Source organism: Anas acuta, chromosome 1 (genome assembly GCF_963932015.1).
Source record: "Anas acuta chromosome 1, bAnaAcu1.1, whole genome shotgun sequence".
Taxonomy (NCBI): domain Eukaryota; kingdom Metazoa; phylum Chordata; class Aves; order Anseriformes; family Anatidae; genus Anas; species Anas acuta.
In genome coordinates, this window is record NC_088979.1 from 112,456,288 (window position 1) to 112,478,568 (window position 22,281).

General features: G+C 47.2%; 2 protein-coding genes across 4 annotated transcripts in view; both read right to left on the reverse strand.

Moving 5' to 3' along the window:
• LOC137861749 (OX-2 membrane glycoprotein-like) lies at positions 1-10,507 on the reverse strand. The gene is made up of 8 exons (XM_068693197.1): positions 10,372-10,507; positions 4,589-4,662; positions 3,971-4,354; positions 2,723-3,061; positions 2,177-2,452; positions 1,334-1,433; positions 997-1,117; positions 1-445 (listed from the first exon to the last, which is right to left on the reverse strand). Exons 3-8 carry the CDS (start codon positions 4,065-4,067, stop codon positions 149-151), a joined length of 1,230 nt encoding a protein of 409 aa, XP_068549298.1. The 5' UTR covers positions 4,068-4,354; positions 4,589-4,662; positions 10,372-10,507; the 3' UTR covers positions 1-148.
• LOC137861757 (OX-2 membrane glycoprotein-like) overlaps positions 9,284-22,281 on the reverse strand; it is an 18,998-nt gene continuing 6,000 nt past the window's right edge. Inside the window, exons 1-5 of one of the 3 annotated variants that reach the window (XM_068693220.1) lie at positions 20,564-20,834; positions 16,622-16,957; positions 12,188-12,499; positions 11,640-11,785; positions 9,284-11,012 (exon numbers count right to left, since the gene is read on the reverse strand). In XM_068693220.1, coding sequence (XP_068549321.1) covers positions 10,926-11,012; positions 11,640-11,785; positions 12,188-12,499; positions 16,622-16,957; positions 20,564-20,630 — 948 coding nt within the window. In that variant the 5' untranslated portion in view covers positions 20,631-20,834 and the 3' untranslated portion in view covers positions 9,284-10,925. Of the gene's footprint in view, positions 11,013-11,639; positions 11,786-12,187; positions 12,500-16,621; positions 16,958-17,911; positions 20,316-20,563; positions 20,835-22,281 lie in introns of those variants that run through there. The other 2 variants (XM_068693211.1, XM_068693204.1) reach the window with 2 other exon arrangements.

The window sequence follows — 22,281 nt, forward strand, 5'->3', positions numbered from 1 at the left end:
TTCCAACCTAGAAATTCTGTGATTCTGTGATGGGTTTCATGCCTGGACACTGGGGCTGAGAGTCCCCTGGGGGCACACCTGGAAGGGCCCATGCAGATTGTCCTTTCCCCTGCATCCTCAGCTTGGGTTCCACAATTGCCCGCAGGCCTCATTGTGTCTCTGCGCTTGTGGAGATGAGGCTTTGGTGGGCTGATGGCTCTTCGGTGCTGGGCTGGGAAGCAGCAGTGTCAGGGCCTGATTCGGGCTCCCCATCTGCTGTTGCTTCTCTGTGCTCAGCCATGGGCATGCAGCCCAGCTCCTTCTCGCACGTCTCAGCAAGTTCCCTCTGACGCATGTCTGGGCTCTCTGCTTCCTCTGTAAATGAGAGGCTGGACCTTGGGGTCTCTTCCAGGTTTTTCTTTTCATGTGGTAGCCTTCTGCGAAGCTGAGATCCTGGTGTCAGTACCTATAAAAGAGACAGCACAGCTGTGTAGCCACGATCAAGCAGACCAGAAAACAGAGGGCTCCTGTTCACAGCACTGGACTAGCAAGAGCTTGGATGGAGGAAACCTGTAGGAGGTCAAAGGAGAGCTGCTGGCGGGAGTGACTAGCAGCTGTGGTAAGCTGCTGGTTGTGTCTGTGTATGCCACCAGCCCTCCAGCACACCTTCACGCCTGTGCAGCCAGCAGGGCAGGACAAACATTTCTAGGAAAAAGTCTACGTGAGGCTGTCAGCTACAGAGCCCAAACTCTGCAGTGCTGTGTCACCTTTCTCCAGAAGGGACATCCCACCCACCCTTCAGGGCATTTCCAGTACTTCTTCTCTGCCTTTCCACTTAACTGTAGCTTAACTTTCCTCCTTCAAGCTCCAGGCATTCCCCAGCATTGCCAGGGCTTAGCTGGGGCACATGTGCTGTCACCTAGCCAGTGCAAGAGTTTTGGCACATTCGTGGTGAGCATTGTCCAAGATTTCAGAAGGACTTGAGGGATTACTGGAAGTCTTAGGCTTTGGCATTACCTCATTTTGGTAAGCAGTGTGCTGGTCCTTTTGTGTGCGCAGGTTTGCAGCTTCCTCACTTACATCCTGCTCTAAACCTTTCTCCCTTGCAGGTGTGCTGGGTGCTCTGGGTCTCTGCAGACTGGTAAAACAAACAAACAAAAACATTAACTCATCATATAGTGCTCAGGAACCTCCTAATATTTAGAGCGAATCTTGCTATTTTAAAACTAGTGCTACTGTACTGATAAGTTTCCAGTGCAGGCATATGTAAACACCAACAGGAAACAGAAAGGAAAATTGCAATGTGAACACAGGCAAGCCATGTCATTTACAAGAAAGCAAAAATCACTCTTACTTTTTCCTCTTTCTGTAGATTAGACTGATGAAGAGAAGTATCAATACTGTGGAGATCACACCTATGAAAGCCACCACAATGGCTATGCTCTTCCGTTTACCTACAAAGAGACAGAGAACATGGAAGGGTATCAATATGTTCCTCAGTTCCTTTTCCAGAGGTTGGGACTGAACTGAAACATTAACCGTTTTATTTTTAAATAAATACCAGAAATATCACATTTCCCTGGTAGCAGGGGAACCAAACCCCAGCATTCCTACTCCTGACTTGTTTGTGTGTTTCTGCTTCTGTACAAAGAAGTTTTATCATGAGGGAAGTCTCCCACCTTTCTTGAGGGATGTGAGACCTTTTATCTAAGAGATTGCTCCCCAGCATTCGACAGCCAGGGGCCAGCTCTGCTAGTACTCTCCAGCTGCGGATGCTGCTGGAGATCATCAGCTCTGAACTGGTGATAATGTACAAATAGACACATTCAGAGATATATGTATATATATGCAACATACCTACATAAACATTATATATATACACACGTGTACACACACACACCCCACGCAGCCACTTAAGTATTGTAGGAAGAAGCCTTCTGGATGTTTTCAAATCAAGAAGTCTTCATCCCACATAAGTCTGCACTCCCAGGAAAGATCTCTACTGAGACCTACGTAAGACAAACTGCACTCCCACAATTGCACATACCAATGACTGTCTGGATGCCAGCCAGACAATTTGCAATTGCACAGACCACGATTGTGCTTTCTTTGCCATGAGGCTGGCTACTGATTCTGCTTTCCAAAGTACCCCTTACTACAAGCTTCACCCCTCCATGCAAACACAGACTATTTTTACCTTTTTTTCCTGTTAATGTCTTCACTTTCCTTCCCTGTGGGTGGTCAAGGAGGCAAGCCAAATTGTGGAGGTGGCTAGCAGAGAAGGTGCATCTGTTTGCCACTGTTACTGTTCCATTTGGATTTTGGATGTAGTGTATCTCGGGGGACTCATAGAGGTCTTCGTCAATCAGCCAGGTGATATTGGGAGCAGGCTTTCCTGTTGCTGAGCAGACTGCAGTGAGAAGATCCTTGGTGGCCGGGTAGGACTCAAATTCCACTGTTAGCTCAGAAATTGCTGAGAGCAAAGAGAGGAGATAGTTACTACACCTCGTGGTCAAAGCTGGGTAAGTGAGCTCTCTGAACTTGGGTTCTCATCCAAATGGACCCCCAGCTTATTTACCTTCACCACCCCTAAGGAAAGACATTGTGATTCTGGAGAATATCCCCTGAGCAGATGCTGCTGCATGGAAAGTCTCCATATGAAGGAAAGGATAACACATCAGGCCTGCAGCACAGGTCTGATGAAGTCAGGAGACATGTAAGTGAAAATAATTGGAAAACTTACTCTGAATATTGAGGCATGTATCTTTACTGTAAAAGACATCAGGGAACGCATTGAAGATGCATCTGTAGCAGGATTCATCCTCAAAAGTGAGATTTTGTAGTGTGATGGCTGAGGCTTTCAGGGCTGCTGTAGTGAAACGTGCCTTCTTCTGAAATGACCCTATCAGCCGCAGCCCATAGGTTTTACTGTAGGTGGCTACGTTCTGGAAAGAAGACCCATTTCTCTTCTGCCAAGTGACTTGCAAGACATCCAGGGAGAGTGAGAAGTTGCAATAGATGTTAGCCTCTCCACCGAGGGCTGCTGCAATAAAGCTCTCAGACTTCACTGCTTCCTTCACACCTAGGAACAAAGCAGGCCTCAAGATCAGAGGGACAGAGGAAAAAATCCCAACAATTCACTTGGGAAAACATGTAATCCCCTGAAGTCCCCATCCAGTCTCAGCCTTCCCATCTCACAGAGCACTGGAACAGGAAACGACACCATGAATCCACGGGGGATGTTTGGATACCTGTGGACTCCCTGATATTGCATGTGGTTGACACTTCGTTAGCCTGCATAATGCATTTCCCAGCCACGAGGCAGTGCTGTAGTGGGGAGAAAGGAGGCAAAGGATCATACTGATGGTGCGATACACCAGTGAAGGACTGCAGCACAGGTGCTGCCATGCATTTGGATTTCCTCATTCATGCAGAGGCAAGGTGTCTTAGCACAGCAAATCAAGACTTGGGTCATTTGCCTGATCCACATGGGGCCCTGGAAATGCAGTGCCACCACCCTCACTGAGGTTGGGAGCTGGGACAGGATCAGAGGGGCTCTCCAGCAGCCCCACAGGTGCCTTTCTGCCCCACTAATTGGCAACGTGCCTCCTCCCTTAACCACCTGCCTGCCCGCACCCCACCACTGCCAAAATGATCCCTCTTTGACCTGGATAGCTCTAGGCTGTCCTGGAAAGTCCCAGAAAAACTGTTCCCACCCTGGAGAGCATCCCCCTGCTCCTCACACTGGCATCTACGGAGACATGGGGGGCAGACCAGGGCACCCCACCACCAAAAGACCCGCCTGTACAACAGAAGAGTTGTTCTGCCTGTCCCAACAGAAACATGAGAGAGACACAGAGACACAAATGGGAAATACAAGCCTCCTCCTGCTAAGGAGCTCAGTCTGAACAGCGTCTGAGACTCTGCATGTGCCCAGAGAGGCTGGTCATGCTCCAGAAAGCCTCCATGGGGAAAGAGCATCCCTACTCACCACTGGCAGCCTCCTCCAGCCGGCAGCCCCTGCAAAGCAGCAGCAGGCAGATCCCAGCCCAGTAGCCCCAGGGCAAAAGCATGGTGGGGCTGCGCATGGGCCGAGAACTTGCCACTTCTCCCACCTCTGTCGGCAAGAGGCTGGCACACACACAGGGAAGAAAGTGAAAGATTTCGCGCTGTTTTTCAAAGCTCCACTGGGGGAACCAATCCACAAACAGTGCAGCAAACCTCTTCCGTCGTTGTCATTTCCTCCTCCTGCTGCTGCTGGTCAATCATTAATGCCTGCGAGCAATGTCTACAATGTGCTGGCATTGTGATGCAGCTGCACGGCTTTGTTCCCCAGACTGCAAGGGTTATCAGGCTTGGAAATAATCAACACCCCCTAAAAGAAAGAAGAGCAGGAACACTTACTCTTCCTCACGGACCCGTTAGAGCCACCCTGGTGAGCTCAGATATGGGTGCACCATAGGACTTGCAGCTTGCCAGGTGTAACTGCAAGCTGTTCCCAATACATGCGGGTGGCTGATGGCCAGCAGGAAGGGCAGCTCTGGGTGCCAATCCCAGGCAAACCAGGACATATCACCCTGCTCCCCCTCACCCAGTGCAAGGGACTCACCAGCAAGCACAAGAGACGCTCCTCCACCGAAAGGAGCAAAGAGACACCCACAGGTCCCATTGCTTCACTCCAGCCTGCAACAAGCCAAGACCACAAGCTGGATCATGAAAGGAGTCTGCAGAGGGCAAGTATGCCTTAAGACCCCCACCCTCCCCAGGCGTGTCTGTGTGTAAAGCAGCTCCAGAAACCAAAAGCCAGCAGTGTAACAGGGATCCTGCACTGAGGGGTCTGGTGCCCAGGGGTTACACTGCAAAACCACACAGCAAAGCTCTTAGCCATGTGGTAATCCAGTGGTGAGATGAAGCATGGCATGAAGTTTCTGGTTGTATCTACAGAAGGAAAGCCTCTGCACTCTATACAACTCTTCTAGGGTTTTCTGTGTTAAAAGGAGATGGATATTTCACAAGAAAAGATGTTTATATTTTGTACAGGTCTTAGGCTGTGTACTCCCTCAAGCTTCACAGAAATTTCAGGTGTTCCCTCCCTCAAAGCTAAGAAGATTACAACAGCACCTGTCTACAAACATCTTGGACAAGAGTTCAGTGCTTCTTTCACACACATCTTTATATAAGCAAAGACGAAAGCTGTGAAGACATGAGAAAGCCTTCCAAAGTATGCGTGATTTCTGGTATACTATGAGTGGAAACAAAAATATCACAGAATCACAGAATTTCTAGGTTGGAAGAGACCTCAAGATCATCGAGTCCAACCTCTAACCTAACACTAACAGTCCCCACTAAACCATATCCCTAAGCTCTACATCTAAACGTCTTTTGAAGACTTCCAGGGATGGTGACTCCACCACCTCCTTGGGCAGCCTGTTCCAGTGCCTAACAACCCTTTCAGTAAAGAAGTTCTTCCTAACATCTAACCTAAAACTCCCCTGGCGCAACTTTAGCCCGTTCCCCCTTGTCCTGTCACCAGGCACGTGGGAGAACAGGCCAACCCCCACCTCACTACAGCCTCCTTTAAGGTATCTGTAGAGAGCGATAAGGTCGCCCCTGAGCCTCCTCTTCTCCAGGCTGAACAAGCCCAGCTCCCTCAGCCGCTCCTCGTAGGACTTGCTCTCCAGGCCCCTCACCAGCTTCGTCGCCCTTCTTTGGACCCGCTCAAGCACCTCGATGTCCTTCTTGTAGCGAGGGGCCCAAAACTGAACACAGTACTCGAGGTGCGGCCTCACCAGAGCCGAGTACAGGGGGACGATCACCTCCCTAGCCCTGCTGGTCACACTGTTTCTGATACAAGCCAGGATGCTGTTGGCCTTCTTGGCCACCTGAGCACACTGCTGGCTCATATTCAGCCGACTGTCCACCATCACTCCCAGGTCCTTCTCTGCCTGGCAGCTCTCCAACCACTCATCTCCCAGCCTGTAGCTCTGCTTGGGGTTATTGCGCCCCAGGTGCAGGACCCGGCACTTGGCCTTGTTAAACTTCATGCAGTTGACCTCAGCCCATCGGTGCAGCCTATCCAGATCCTCCTGCAGAGCCTTCATACCCTCGAGCAGATCGACACACGCACCTAACTTGGTGTCATCTGCAAACTTACTGAGGGTGCACTCAATGCCCTTGTCCAGATCATTGATGAAGATGTTGAAGAGGACCGGCCCCAGCACCGAGCCCTGGGGGACGCCACTAGTGACTGGCCTCCAACTGGACTTGACTCCATTTACCACGACTCTTTGGGCCCGGCTATCCAGCCAGTTTTTAACCCAACGAAGCGTGCGCCAGTCCAAGCCAAGAGCAGCCAGTTTCTTGAGGAGAATGCTGTGGGAGACGGTGTCAAAAGCCTTGCTGAAGTCAAGGTAGACCACATCCACAGCCTTTCCCTCGTCCACCCAGCGCGTCACTTTGTCATAGAAGGAGATCAGGTTCGTCAAGCAGGATCTGCCTTCCATAAACCCATGCTGACTGGGCCTGATCCCCTGCTTGCCCTTCAAGTGCTGCATGATGACTCCCAAGAGGATCTGCTCCATGAGCTTCCCTGGCACTGAGGTCAAACTGACAGGCCTGTAGTTCCCCGGGTCAGCCCTCCGGCCCTTCTTGTAGATGGGCGTCACATTCGCTAGCCGCCAGTCAGCTGGGACCTCCCCCGATAGCCAGGACTGCTGATAAATGATGGATAGTGGCTTGGCCAGCTCCTCTGCCAGTTCTCTCAGTACCCTTGGGTGGATCCCATCCGGCCCCATCGACTTGTGCACATCCAAGTGCCATAGCAGGTCACCAACCAGTTCTTCGTGGATGGTGAGGGCCACATCCTGCTCCCCATCCCCTTCCACCAGCTCAGGGTACTGGGTATCCAGAGAACAACCGGTATTGCCGCTAAAGACTGAGGCAAAGAAGGCATTGAGTACCTCCACCTTTTCCTCATCTCTTGTAACTAAGTTTCCCCCTGCATCCAGTAAAGGATGGAGATTCTCCTTTGTCCTCCTTTTTGTGTTGATGTATTTATAAAAGCGTTTTTTGTTATCTTTAATGGCAGTAGCCAGATTGAGCTCCAGATGAGCTTTGGCCTTCCTAATTTTGTCCCTGCACAGCCTCGCTACATCCTTATAGTCCTCCCTAGTGGCCTGTCCACTTTTCCAAAGATTATAAACCCTCTTTTTTCTCCTAAGAAAACCCTCTTTTTTCTCCTAAGAAAACCCTCTTTTTTCTCCTATGCCTGACTTATCTGTCTGGTTTGATAGTCTCATTATGAAAGAGAAAACCTACTCAATTACTGCAACTCTCTAATTTCAGCTGATTTGCAATGGTCAGTGCCGAAAACTGAGCAAACAATAGGCTATATTTTCTCCCAAGTATGAGTTCATCACAAAACTCACTGATGTGGCATTTAGTAGCTGAATCATTCCTCAGCACCATACAATAGAGAAATGATGAATTATGCTTTCAATCTTCTATTGCCATAACAAAGTTCCTTTTCACTGCAGGGATTTAGTCCCGTGCATCTGCCAGTAGTGGTTTTTGAAAAAAGTATATTCTTCCAATTGCAACTGTGTTTTGCAAAATGTCTAGAGGGCAGCACTTCAGTGAGAGGAAACCACATCCTCAGCCAGAGCTGCTGCTGCAAATCCTTCACATGTTACTGCTCTGGTGAACCAGGAACCTGGCACCCAGAGAGAGAGAAGTAACAGCACGGGGAGTCCCTGAAGCAGCCTGGCATGCCAAAACATGAGTCTAGACGTGTTGCACAGCCTTAGAATAATGTTTCAATGTATTCTGATATGGATAAATTAAAAAACACTGTTTGGCCTCTGATTCATTTACCGTATCTAAATATAAACAAATATTACACTATGGAGATATGCAGAGTGGAATATTCCATACTCTTTCTCCTAATGCTTTGCACTATATGATCCATTTGCCTTGATTTAGAGCTTTTTAAAATGAAAGATAATGCAATTCAAGGAAGTTGTCCCCTGTATTCACCCTTAACACAGGGGCAGGGCTGTTTCCTCTCACAGCTCTTGCTTGCTCCTATTGCTCTAGCCAGGTGTAAGAAAATCCTGAAAACAAGAGAACCCTGACTGAGTTTTAAAGGACACTTTCTCAATGTCCTATAACCAGATGGCTACTGACAAGATCAAAAGTCAAAGCCAAGAGGTGCAGACTACATGAAGCTTCCTCCTCAGGAGATGTGGCCACAGCCACCTTGCTGCAAAGGTGCCAGTATGCACCATGAGCAGCCTTGAGCATGTCCCTGGCCAGAGGTCTGGCCACATACGAGGTCATCAACCTCTTGTCAGGGCTCTTGTAGCTATTGCTCAACTTTTAAACTATTTTTCTATTTTATTTTATTCTCAATTTTTTTTGCATTCCAATGAACTGCCACTATGCCACAGAGTTTTCCTTTTCCTCGGTTAGACCTGGCTCAGGTTTGCCAGGTGAATAAAGACAACCCATCAAACACCTCCTGGAAAACTGAAGTCCCAGAGAAAAAAGTTAACCCCATTCCCATGGCTCAACAAAGCAAGCAAGAAAAAGAAAAACAAAAAACACTTAACACGGGGAGAAATGCAAGACGAAGTGCAACAGGGAGCACCCACTTCAGCCTACAGTGCCAGCAAAACTCCCTGTTAGAGTTGTCCTTGACTTTCTTTCCCCACTCAGTCATTTCCTCTGTACCCAGGCTTCACACAAGGCTGCTGGGAGCCTCTGGCTGTAGCACATGGCCTCCATTGCCTACTATTACCTAGGCTTTTGGTGTTTGTTTTTTGGTGATGGCTCAGAGCAGTCCTGTAGTGTAAACTTTGAAGATACACTCCTCTTCCACATACTTACAAAATTAACCTGCTTTGCATCGCTTGCATTGACAGCAGGAGAATAGAGCCATCCATTGTGCTTCAAGTTCTTTTTTCTTTTTTGTTTGTCTTTTCCAGACCTATTCAAAACTGGCAACATTTTATAACCTCTGATACTATTTGTTAAATACTAAACCTATGAGTAAGCCCATGTTAAATTTCATCTTTAAAGAGTTGCTGTCAAACTATTCACAGAGATAAGCTGACAGACAAGCACAACATAATAATAAAGAAACCTCAGAACAACAGTTAGGATGTTATTCACCCACGGTATAAACTTCTGATCCCCTCAGTCACGTGCTTGGTTGTTCTTTGAAACGTGTCTGTACCTGTTTTGTACTCTTCTCCCCCACCTAACAGACCTTTGCTACGTGAAGCCAAACTCAACAGCAGTAACATATAGCATTTTATGGCACTGTATTTCACTGGCTATTTTGTACATTATGAAGACAAATACGCATATCAGTTTTACATGTTCTGCATTTGGATGTCATTTGCAGTTCTCATATCTATACTGAGAAAGACAAATAGGTCAATAATGTGCTCCTTACTGTACAACATTTTGCTTGTGCGCTGCCAGATCCCCCCTTTCATTTGGTCACTAGTTCTGTTGTGCTGGTAAGCACAAACCTACAAAAGCCTTTCACAATCCAACATTCAACTAAAAAGTAGAAGGAATTACAAAAACAAACATAAGTATTTTATTGACTCCAAACCCAGCTTCTGTTCCAGATGAACAACTTGTAAAAAAAATAGAAACACGTCATCTCTACAATCTTCCCATGCTTCATAAGGGCTTCTTGCCAGCTTTGTGCCTTTTTATCTCCCCTCTGAAAATCCTTTTACTTCCCATGTCAAGTCTATTTCAGAACCAGACTGATTTCTTTTTTTAAAAAAAACAAAACAAAACATTAATTTAAACATTAGAAGCAAACAATTTAAAAAACTCTCCAGAAATAAACCAAACAAACTAACAAATAAAACCTCAAACCAAAAACAAACAAACAAACAAAAACTGAAGAGCAAGTGTGAACCCCACTGACCAGAGAAGCCTGATGTACCACTGCCTGGAGCAGCAGTCACTTTGCCTGCATCCCATGGGGCACAAAATACCCCCAGGGAAGGTCTGCCTCCCTCCATGGCCCTTTCCCATGCAGGCAAAGAGGAAACCTAAACTGCAGTTCTGGGGAAGTCTGGAAAAAAATAAAAAAAAAAAAAAAGAGGTTTCTTCCTTTGACAATAAAGGAGAAAAATTCCCCAATTGTGAAGGCTTCTGGGTTGCAGCTAGTTCCCTTTTCCCCGCACTCACCAGATCAGCTATTTCTAAGCACTATGAGGTTTAAAAAACCTTTTTTTTCTATGACAAGAATTGGGTTTGTTCATTCTCAGCTCACCCACTCTCTTTCATTTCAGATGACTTGGCTTGTTGGCCATGGGGAGTGTAGGGGAAGGAAAGGAAGACACAAAGCCCTTTGTTTTTACATACCTTTCTAGGAAAGGCTGGTGGAGGCGAGAGCTGGCAATTTGCTGGTGCCTGATGGCTCAGAAATTACAGCCCCTGGCACCAGGGTTACAAATTTGGTCCAGCTGCAGACGTGCTCTCCTGAGCCCTTTGGGGAGATGGTTCAGATCCCAAAATACCACAACAGCAGCAGCCTCACTCCATGTCCCCTCTGCCTCCCTCCACCCACAGGCAGCACGCCCCAAGTCAGTGGACCAACAAAACATCACGCTGCCTCAGGCAGCCCCCACCCAGCTTTGAACCTCTAATATTAATGTATGAGAAAGGAGTAAACGCAGCATAGAAAATGCAAATCACAAGGTTTCGTTATGCAGTTCCACATAGCCAAGAGCCTTAGCTTCTCAAATAAATATTTCACAGCTTTTTTCTAAAAAAACGGAATGTTTGTATAACAAAATAAATAAATATATATTATTAAAAGTCTCTCTCTTTTTTTTTTCCTTGTATTTCCTTTGTTGTGATCTCACAGCAGGTTTACTTGACAGTCCAAGGCGTCCATGTGTTGGGTGTGCAGGATCTCAGCTGTTGGGCAGCACGGCGGCACCCTGCTTGCCAACAAGCACGGACTGTCCACATGCCTTCTCCTTGGAACATACAGGAAGGACCTAGCAGAAGAGATTTTTTAATTTTACTTTTTGAAAAATATATGAATGTCTTAAGTGCAGGGGAGCAGATTTGGTCTGCCTGCATTACCAAATGGAATTTTGCACCTGTTGGTGCTAGAGAATGGTAGATTAAGTTTTGCTTCTCACAACCTCCCCAGCAGACTTCAGCTTGGATTTAGGGATAGCATGTGTGGAAGAAATGCATTGTAGTTCTTGCCATTGCCTTTTTTTTTGTTTGTTTTTTTTTTTGTTTTTATCCCCAAAACACGCATTTAAAAGCAAGGGTGCACGCCTCAGGTGCATCCTGCAAGGAGGCTGAGATGCCTTCAGCACAAAACAGGACTGGGACTTGGTCAAGCTGCAGTGTCCCGCTGGGTTTGCTCCCGCCTTGAACTTGCATCCTTCACAGCACCCCACAGGCTCATGTGTGGCCGTTTCCCATCCTGAGCACCACACACTGGCACGCTCTTCCTCAAGAGCCCCTCTTCTGTTCAAGACGCTTCCTTGAAGGCATGGCTTGGCCATGCCATACGTAGGTGGGTCATTTTAAGAGATGCAGAAGAGTGGTGTAAGGTTATGGTTGCCATCTGAACTTTGCTGTTCCACAGCAAGGGAACAGAGACCTACCCAGCCAGTCCGGGCCAGGTTTCTCTCCGGGTCATGTAGGTGTCTCAGGCAGCAGCAAAGGAAGCAGGCGAGGAGAAGGAGGGAAATCAGAGGGACCATCACTCCCATGACAATGGCCACAGATGGTGCCATGGCGCTGTCCTGACCTGTGGGGAAAGCAGCGGGTGCTCAGGCAGGCTTCTCCATGAAGAAAACCAAAGCAAACCAACCCATTTTGGACACCCCTTAGCTGATCCCCAGGCTCAGAAGGATCTAATGAGGTACCATGCGAGCATGTGCAAGCACACATACAAATAATACCACATGTGTCTCGGGTCTGATGCCCCAGGGGAACACCACAGCACCTCTCTCTGATGGGCACCAAGTGCTGCATCACTGCTGGGGAGCAGGACATCTGGATGCTCCCCATCTGCCTGTCCCTCCCCATCCCAGCTGCTCTTCACAGGGCTTCCCCACCTGCTCCCCAGCCCTTGGAGGAGCTTCTGATCTACCCCAGTAGATGTTTCCATGTCTCCTACTCCAGGGCAGGAGCGGGGCTGAGTACTGACCCTGTGCCAGGCTGTCCATGGGCAGGTCCAGGGTCACATTCAGAGATGGGTGCTGGATCACACAGGCGATGGGGTACTCCTGGAGGATTTTGGAGTGAGTGTGGGTGAAGTTGCTGATGACAGTGACGGTCTGGTTGCCAAGCCTGACGTGGTATTCCCTTGGTTTCTGCAGCAGGATGCTGGGAAGGCGCCAGGAGATTTTTGGAGCTGGCTTCCCTGTTGCTGAGCAGCTCATCCCCACCACTTTCTTGGAGTCTTCAGCTATGTCTGGACTGGGAATAAACTTGGCTTCCACTTTGGGGTCTGAGATGGCTGTAAAACACAAAGCAGCAAGGTCTGTTAATTTCTGCTTACATTTAAGCTGAGAACACTTGTATTTATTGTTATTTTAGCATCACTGAGAATCCTGAGCTGCGGAGGACCCACAAAGATCACCAAGCCCAACTCCTGGCTCCACACAGACCACCCAAAAATCAGACCCTATGTCTGAGAGCATTGTCTTGGAGGGCAACCTTGATACTTGACCTTTCATCCCACTCACTAAAGCTGTGGCAGAGACAAATAAACATGACAGTGATCAGAAAACGATGCTGAAAATGAAGAACTTGGCAAAAACAGGGCTAGAGGGTAGAACCATACAGGTTTCAAATCCCCTATTAAGAGCAGCACAGCAGCATCCCAGACAAGGAGCACTGATGAAAACAACAGGTAGTGAAACCACACATCCTCCTCTCTCTGAAAAGTTTGAAAAGCTTCAGTGAGTCAAGGTGCTTGTTCTTATCCCTTGAACTCATCTGCAAGATTAGATTTACTGCTCTTTAAGATGTGCAGGCTTGAGCACATCTTAAAGGGTAAAATGCCAGGGAAGATCTGAACACCTGAGGACACATCTGTCCCCAGATCAGGGCAATCTGTTCCCAAGAAAGCAGAAAGAAATGCAGGGAGGCTGAGCTCTTCCACCATAGAAAGTAGTGAAAACAAGGTGTTTGGAGTTGGAGTGAAATCTGTGGGAGTCTGATAGTACAAACTCCTTAGTAGGCAACAGGACAATGGAAAAGGTGCCCAAACCTCCAAACCTTACCTTTTTTTTTTTTTTTTTTTTTGAAATATCAAAGTAAAATTTGTCTGTTGAACTTCAAGCAAAATCAACTATTTATTCCTCAGCCATACAGTCGTAGCATAACTGAGGTTGGAAAGGACATCTGGAGGCCACCTAGTCCAAGCTCCTGCTCAAAGCCAGTCTAGCTAGCTCAGGCTGCTCACGCCGAGACTCATAAAGGCACATAACTCCACTCGGGAGTGCTGTTTCCCAAATACAAGGGTTCCAGGTGGCAGTTCACCAGCCTGCCCTCTACTTCAGTGCACAAGCTGATGGCATAGGGGTCCAAATCATGTTCTACTTCTGCCTGCCTGTTTCTGATAACACTACTTTTTAAAATCATGTAAGTGCAGTGGTATCTTTAGTTTCATTCAGGTTTGAGTTAATATGGATGCCCTGTGATTTAACACTTGTCTATTAGTATATTTAGTAGTACTGTATGCATATATTATTTACATAGCAAAAATAACAAGTCAGCAAAATATTTATGCTGAAATTGACTTTTGCCACAACACTAGAAAACATTGCTGTTGTTCAGCAATTCTGACTTAAACCAAAAGATTATGTTTACTCTTACAATGAAAAATACTTTTTTTTTTTTTTTTCCCCATTTGAGCACTAAATGAAGGTTTGCATATGAATGAGATCAAATGATCCTGCTATAGGGGGAAAAGGTACATGGTAGCTGCATAATGGCACCCATAGCCCCCTGGTAAAATCTCATATGCACCTCATGAGGCTGTCTGGATTGTCCAAGTCGTAACTGCCAGGAGGACACTTTATACCATCTTTATACCTTGTGTGTGTGTGTGGCTATGCCTCATTATTTACTATGTCTGTGACTGCTTAGAAGAATGATGTGGATATTTTATATTTTTTTTTCGCATCACCCACAGACAGAAACTCAAACCCTACTGAACTGATGAAACCCCACTTGCAGTGCTCTGAGAGAAACAAGCAGAGCATTTAGGGGGATTTCAGCTGGAACTTCTCAAAATCTCCCGTGTTTGAAACGACACAAATAGTCACAAACAGTTTATGTTTTGATTAATAGATGATCTCTGAACTTCTTCTTTCACTCACGGGATCCATAAAAATAACATATCCACCCACAGAGTTGACTTTACATATTAGGTTGCGACATCCAAAAGCAGTAAAGGAAAATTGTCACAGATATTTCCCTTTAGAGGGTTTTACTGGAGCACGGGTGTTAAAAAGCAAGGAAGGCAGACTGGCACCATTGCTGCCGTCTGGCAACCTCCAATCTTAACTGAGACCTAAAGATTAAGGTGAACCTTGGCTTATAAAGGCACACAGATGGGGTGAGAAAAATTGCTCAGCATCATATCTTGGCAGGCATACATGCATCCCAAATGGACTCTTCTCACTAGGCAGTCCTCTGCCTTCCCATGTTGGACCCTAGGGAATGTTTATTACATGGGAAAATCTTGCATGGTCGCTCTTCCCCTTGTGTCTGTAACAGATGCACAAACAAAGCCCATAATGACCTGGTTTTGCAGTGAAGTCCTGCTGTGCTGCTTGTTAGCGTGTGCACACTGTTGAGGTTTGATGAACGTGCTTAAATTAACTTCTGCTTTTCTCTTTTAACAAAATATTTGTTTCCAGTGAAAAACTACCCACAGGACGTATTGTGCTCAGGTACATGATGGGCATTTTCAGGAATTAGAGTATGCCTCGTGAGTACATTAAGACTTCATGGGTAATCAGCAGCAATTTCCGTGCCTCAGTTTCCCTGTCTAAGAAATGGCAATGGCATTTCTCCACTGTGCTGGAGCCCTCCAGGTGGATGGGGCTATCTATCATCAGGCAGGTGTCTGACCCAGCAAGGTGTCTTGCCCAGTCCCAAGCGACACATCACCTCTCTCCATCCCTGGTAACTCTAGCCCCTTTCTGGGTTTAGATCCTTTATGTCAACAAAGGTCAGCAAAGCATTTCTAATGCAAAATGCAGAGGGAAGAGAAGCCGGCAGTTCAAAAGAAACCTACCAAGCACACTTGAAAATACTCTGTGCCAAAATGGCTTTTGGTACGGGATAGAAAACTGCTGCTGGTTCTTCACCTTGTCCCATTCAGCCAAACAGATGTGAGATTCCTGCTGCCTGTACCTGTGCAGCTTTTCTCAGCACCGTTTCTGGTTCTGACTGCGGTTTCAATTCCCTGTGCTACGCCGCGCAGGTCCTGGAAGAACCCTCTGGTGAAGGCTGTTGTAATCAGGCAATAACCAGCCTGTAAACTCCCTGGCCATCCCCGCTGGATGGCATACGCATGCCAGTGGCTCATCTGTGGCTGATGGCATTGTCAGCTGGCTTGCTCACCTTGCCCAGCATCCCTGTGCCCTGGCACATCCCTGCCTGCTTCACCTTCCCAGCCTGCGTGCTCAGGGAAGTTAATCCCCTTGTTATCAGCTGGGGAACAGGGGAATACACCTGCAGCTTTTAAACAGCATGCTCTAAATTAGCTATAATGAGAGCTTTTGCTTACACACTCAGATCTCTGTAACGGGTGAATCATAGCCCCAGGGCTAGTGATTTGGGGAAAATTTACCACACTTGGATCAAAAACAGACAAGATAAACCAAAGCCAATTTAACCCCGTGTTTAGATTCACATGGTAAACAGAAAGGGATTTCTGTACTAGTCACTTGTATATTTTCCTGTAATGCCTAACTCGGCATTTACTGTCCAAATGACTCAGGGTTGTGCGACTGCACTTTCCCCTTCATATCTGAAACATCAAGAGGATTTCTCCCACTAATTTCTTCTTTCCGCTCTAGAATCTTTCCCAGGAGAGAGGAAAAAGGACTTCTACGTCACGCCAGGTTTTCCCCCATTTCCTTCTCTCTTTCCCCTTTTACTTAAGTCGTTATTCCCCTATAAACCAGGGTTGCCTGTCTTTTTTTCCCAGGACTCCTGGCATGAGATTTAACTCTCTCCTTGAAGCTAGCACAAGAAACAGATATCTGCACAAGAAACAGAAGGGGAAGAGCCCCCAAGTGGCCCTGACAGAGCAGTGGGGCTTTGGGGGCTGTGGTGAGAGCAGCTGCCAGCCTGGCATTGAGCCTGGGGAACTCTGAGGAAGCTGTAGGGCACACACCAGCTGCTTTGTTGGTTTAAAGGGGAAGAAAATAGAAGAAATGTTCAATGGCACCTCCCCATCAGAAGTAAAACCATCGAGGGATGCAGAGCCAGGGAGGAAACCAAGCCACCTTTCCCTCATAGATTTAGCAACTAACAGTGATAAAGAAAGGCTTTTCTCCGGGGGGAACAGCCTGGTCCTCAAAGACACAACAGCCCATCCGCGATTACAGTGCCTTACCGTAAACCTTGAGGCACATCCTGCCTGTGATGGCCCCCGAGGGAAAGGTGTTGAAGATGCACCTGTAGCATCCTTCGTCTTGCAAGGTGACCCTGTGAAGGGAGATGGCCGAAGTCTGCAGCCCGCTGTCTGCGAAGCTCACGTGGCTGTCATAGTCCTTTGCTATCTTCTGGCCATTGATGGTACTGTAAGTTGCTATGTTGCCTTCGGCCCCATCTATTTCCTTCTGCCAGGTCACTTGTATCACGTCCTCATTTGTGGTCAGCTTGCACGAGAAAGTCACGTTCCCGCCTGCCTGGACCGACTGCACCTTCCTGTGCGTCACCTGCACGGAGCCTGGGGAGAAGCAGGACTGTGCTCAGCACCTCTCACCACCCCAGCAGACACCCCATGCCTCAGCCCTCACCCTGCTGCCAAGGAAAAGCCAGGAACATGATTCAGAGGAGTCGCCTGGGAGTCTGTCTGGAGGCGACACCTGTCACACCACATCCTACAGCCCGATACCTGCTCTGTGGTTAGAGATCTCCAGGGAGAAGGAAAAACTAATCACTTGCCTCTTCCAGTTCACTGACACAGGTGGGAAAACTATTAAGGGACTAGCAAGTGAAGTGGATGCTCACTGGTTTGATAGCTCAGCCCCACAGTGCTCTGGCTCTTAGGATAATAGCTTGTAGAGTTTACCTGGGTAGATGCTGCACGGGAAGGGAGATAGCAGCAGGGACAGTTACAGCACTGAAAATATATCATTCAGTTTGCAAGAAAGCAAATTATTGTTTTTAAAGAGGAGTGGGGTTATCTGCAGTGCCCAGAGGTGCACTTGTCCACCCAGGGCATGTTCAGGACACCCGGAAGCCAGCCAGGCATTTTGCTGTTCAGTCCTCAGGTGCACCACAGGCAGAATTCAAGCTATTGCCACAGAAGCTATTTTGGAACAAACTCAGGCTTTTCTACATGATTGTTAATTATGAAAACAAATGCAACATGCTCACGCTTCCAGTGGTCGGAACCTAGAAGCACCCTGTCCATCATTACAAATAATTCCATCATAGCGACAGAAAATCAGTGCCATGCTCTGGCACAAATCTCAGCCAAGTCAGAAGATGAAAGTCAATTTCAGCCCTGTGAGTCAGGATGATTTATGATGTGCAGAATGTAAACAGAGCCAAACACTGGTCTGCAACTTACAAATTCACCAACGTTAAATAAAGGAGTGGATGCTGTCTTTGTCCCCTGAGGTATGCCAATCCATCACAGCACTGAAGGAGAAGGAAATAGAGACCGGGAGGTTACCTGAGGCGAGGCTCCAGAGGCTGCAGAGGAGCAGGCAGATGGCCATCGTTTCAGCTGTGCGTCCCCGAGACCAGCGAGCAACCGACTGATCCATCACAATGCGGCTTCCTCTTTTTTATACGCCTCGCTCTTACTTTACGGACATTCCCTATGTGCTCGTACGGTAAGAGGTGCCTCGTAAACTCGCCTCACGTGCACCCAGCTGAACAACAAAAATTTGGGGGGGACAAGTGTCACAGACAGAAACTGAACATTTCCCAGTTGTGCCACTGGCTTTACAAGGCTGGGTTTTTCGGAAGCACTTTTCTTGTGAGGTGTTTGTACTAAAACACCTGAAATAAAAGTGCCTGGGTGAGGGCCGGGTGGTGCCAGGGCCAGGCGCAGGGCAGGAGGATCAGGGCTGCAGGTGCTGCTGAGGGCCAGGAACTGCCACTGCCATCAGCTCAGCACCTCTGCCAGGCAGGGAGCATGGGGGCAGCCGGACCCAGATGCCCTGAGTCACTGTGTTTGTGCCTTTTTTGCTTCATCATCTCTGCCTCTGCATTTCTCTTTTTCTGCCAGCTGGATCACGCTGTCGAAACCACCGCAAGTCTCTGTCCCTGGGTCTCTCATGTACCCTTCAGTGGGGCAAGCAGCCAGCGGGACCTCATTTACTAATCAAACTTTTACTGTCATGCCGAGCCTCCTGTTTCTGTTTCCTAGCTGGGTGTCTTGTGTTTTTGTAAATGATGATGACACCAAACTGAGAGTGCATTAAAAATGTTTTAGTTTCTTTGAATCGCTGTATGTACTAGCCTTGGATCGCGTAAATATTTGGGGGAAGCTCAAGCCATAACATGACAAAAAATCATCAGGCATGCTCACACACAGTTCCTACTATCAGCTTTCAAGTGGTAATTAATTACCTGGAAAATAAATAAATAAATACAAAAACAGGCAAAAAGCAAGGATGCAAAATCTACAAAAAATTCTTCCTGTGAGGTTTTCCAGACCATTTTGCAGCTATTATACAATCAAGAGCTCTACCAGATAAGGCAGAGCAGAAAACTGCCAGCCTTGAAATGGAGACCTCAGATTCCCAAGCAAACGTTTAACTTCTGGTACTCACCCTCAGAACTGAAAAGCTCTGAGGATCTGCTGGAACTATGTCCAAAGCCTCCTGACAGGGCGAGAGTGATCTGAGCAGTGATGCGAAGATCCCCTCCAGGATTTGGTGGCACACTCGCGTATAGCTCTACAAGTATTATGATTTTGAAACAAAGCATGGACAGAAGAACTTCCAGAAGCCTGCAGACATCCAGCTGACGCTCACCACTTAGCGATCACAAAAGGAATTGCACTTTGCATAAGAGAAACACGAGCCCAGTTTACACATCTTTCTCTTCATAGGAACAGAACCTGACTCACAACTTTAAACACACAGGAACAGGAACGTCAGGTCCCGCTCCTTAACCCCACCACCGATATCGGTTTATATTTTTAAGTGCACTTATTCAGACATTTCCCAAACTTAGCTGTTTGCCAGTCAAACCCCATGTTCTCCTGCTTCAGCTGCACAGCAGCTTCATTTCTCAGAACAGCACCCAATTCCTGGGCTTAAAGCATTCTCCAAAACACAATGAGAATTTGGAAATGATCAGGCAGAAGATGGTTCTGCAATCACATCTTGAAAAACATTGATTCATGTTCTTCCCTTCCTTCCTGCTGCACTAGGATGGTTTCTCCAGTTCCAAGTAAATAAAAAAAGGGTATACAGGAATTAATTGCAGTCACTCAGTGACAGCATTTCCACACAGCCCCAGTGACTAATGCCATTGATAAATCACAAGTCTGAACTTCTGGAAAACGCTGCTGGCCAGGCATTCACACATGACTGGAGATTCAGCTCTCACAATCAGACCAAACCATGGCTGTTTTATTTATAACCAGTAAAAAACAGGTTATTAACCAGGTCATCTACCTCATCAGCAGGTTCAGTGCAGCTTCTCAAGATGCTGCCTATAAATAGAGCAAAACAGAGAGACATGGCTTCGCTCACTGATTAATTTTAGTGACTTTGGAGGTCAGTACACCACAAGTAGCACAGCTGTATGAGCAGCAGCACCTGCTGCTACTAATGGGAAACAGCTTGCCAGATCGAATGTGCCTGGTGCTTCTTACCACCACCATGAATAATGCAGATGTGAGACAGTGTGGGACCATGCAGTACTGAAACACCAGAGAGGGGCTGCTTAGCTGAGACCAGACCCATGGCAAAGTATGCCTCGCTGCAAAACGGCACCTTGCTGGGGGACAGCACACGTTAAAATGTCTGGCTAACCACCCACTGCTGTGTACCTCTGTGCTTTGGGCAACATTGCTGCAGACACCTGATGCCTTTTTAGAGATACTTTTTTTTTTTTTTTTTGGGGGGGGGGGGGGGGGGGGGAAGGGGAAGGGGCAGTCAAGTGTTGTGAATTATAAGATTACTGAACCATCAGCCCTCCAAATTGCATTTTGGTTCTTTAATTAAACTTCTCCTTGTAGCTCTGGAGGAAGAAAAAAAGATTAAATAAAAAAAAGAAACAGAGGAGAAAGTAAAGCTAGCTTACACTGGAAAAATCTAGCAGCAAATGTTATGATTTTGGGGGGTCCAAAGGGCTTGTTTTTTACCTTTTGTTTCATCGTGACTTTTCTCAGTGGCCAAGCACTCTGATTTCTTCTTGACAGCACTCCACATCCCCACATTGCTCTTTCAGTCCAGGGATCATAGAGGGAGTCCATGCTGCAGCCCATCAGCCTCCTCGTGGGAGCCACCAGCAGCAGCATGCTCTAGCTGGCCTTGGCTTCTCAGGAAACCACGTCAGTCATTCATCCTCCCCTTCTCCTTTCCCCACCTCCACACGTCAAGTGGTTGTCTGTGGTGGAGGCTTTTTTTTTTTTTTCGTGTACAGTATCTGGGTGGGAGAGATAAGGAGCCTGTACAGCCATTGAGTCTCTTTTGGTAACATATCCAGTACAGAAAATTCAGACAGCAGAGAAACCACGCCAAAAGCTGGTTACCAAGGGTGCAGAGATCCAGTGGGAGGATGGGAAACTGCCAGCCAAAAACAAGGTAGGTTCAATGTCATTTTGTGTTTAATTGCTAAAGAATAAGGCTAAGAGAGTGATTTCAAAATGAGAGAAATTAGGAGATACCTGTGATGAAACAACCTTAAGGAACCAGGGAAGGTACCACAAAGAGTCCCTTGATTAAACAAAAGTAATTTAGCAAGCAAGTTAAAACGAATGACATAATTCTTAGTATGTCGAAGAGCACTGCCTTGGGCTCTTCTTTACAGAGGTGATCCCATCCATAGGTCTCAGCACGGAGTCCGCTGAGGCAGGGAAGGACATTACAAGTGGGGAGCACAAGGAGCAGAGTCCTTGTCATCTCTGGCCTTCCTGGCTGGAAAATCCCATTTAGAAACTCACCTTAGTTTCATCCATTGCACTGCATCTCATAAAGACAGCCTTTTACATACACTGCATATAAATAAATTATTTGTATAATGTACATAAATACACAGAATTTATGTGCAGCAGTGCGTATGACCAGATTGTCTCCTAATGAGCTGTGAAGACAGAGGAGGACCCACCCCCATAAAACCAGCTGCTTCAAACCCCCCAGGAAGCAGCTGATAGCCTTTGTCAGCCTAACACAAGCAGCAGATTTGCTCTGGGAAAGTGGTGGCTCATGTGCTGTCTTAGAGCAATGTGGGATTTCCAAGGATACCCATCCCCACATACATAGGCAAAGATGCCTGAAAAGGCAACCCTGCTTGGAAGACCCTTCAACCCAGATGTCCAGCCCCTCTCGCCACTGCCTTGCCGGGTATTCATGTGTCAGCCTTGCTGCTGCTAAAAACTCCCTCAGTTCTCAGCCTGTGAGAACTGCACTTCCAAGGAACAGTCACCAGGGCTCTCCGGTAACATGGCTCTCAGGAAGAACAACCAAAAAACCACTGTGTGGACAGACGATTTCCTTGAAGGCTCATGAAGAGGAAAATCCCCTCTCGGTCCCACTGTGGTCTGAATGGGTTAAAGAAGAAATCGTGCAGTCTCTAAGTAGTGTACCCTGAGAGCTTGCTCAGTCTTAAGGGGGTTGAAACTAGATGATCTTTAAGGTCCTTTTCAACCCAGGCCATTCTATGATTCTTAAGGAGCTCAGATGAGGCACTCAGGTTGCCATAATTAAACTTTCTGCTCTTTTCCAAAGCGAGGGCATCTCTCACTTCCCTGTGGCCAGAGGCCAATGAATGAATGCTTTAACTGGTCTTGAGGGGAAACAAATAAAGTCCCCAAACCTTGAAGTCCTGCTGTCAGCGGCAGTTTGAGTCGAGAATGACTAA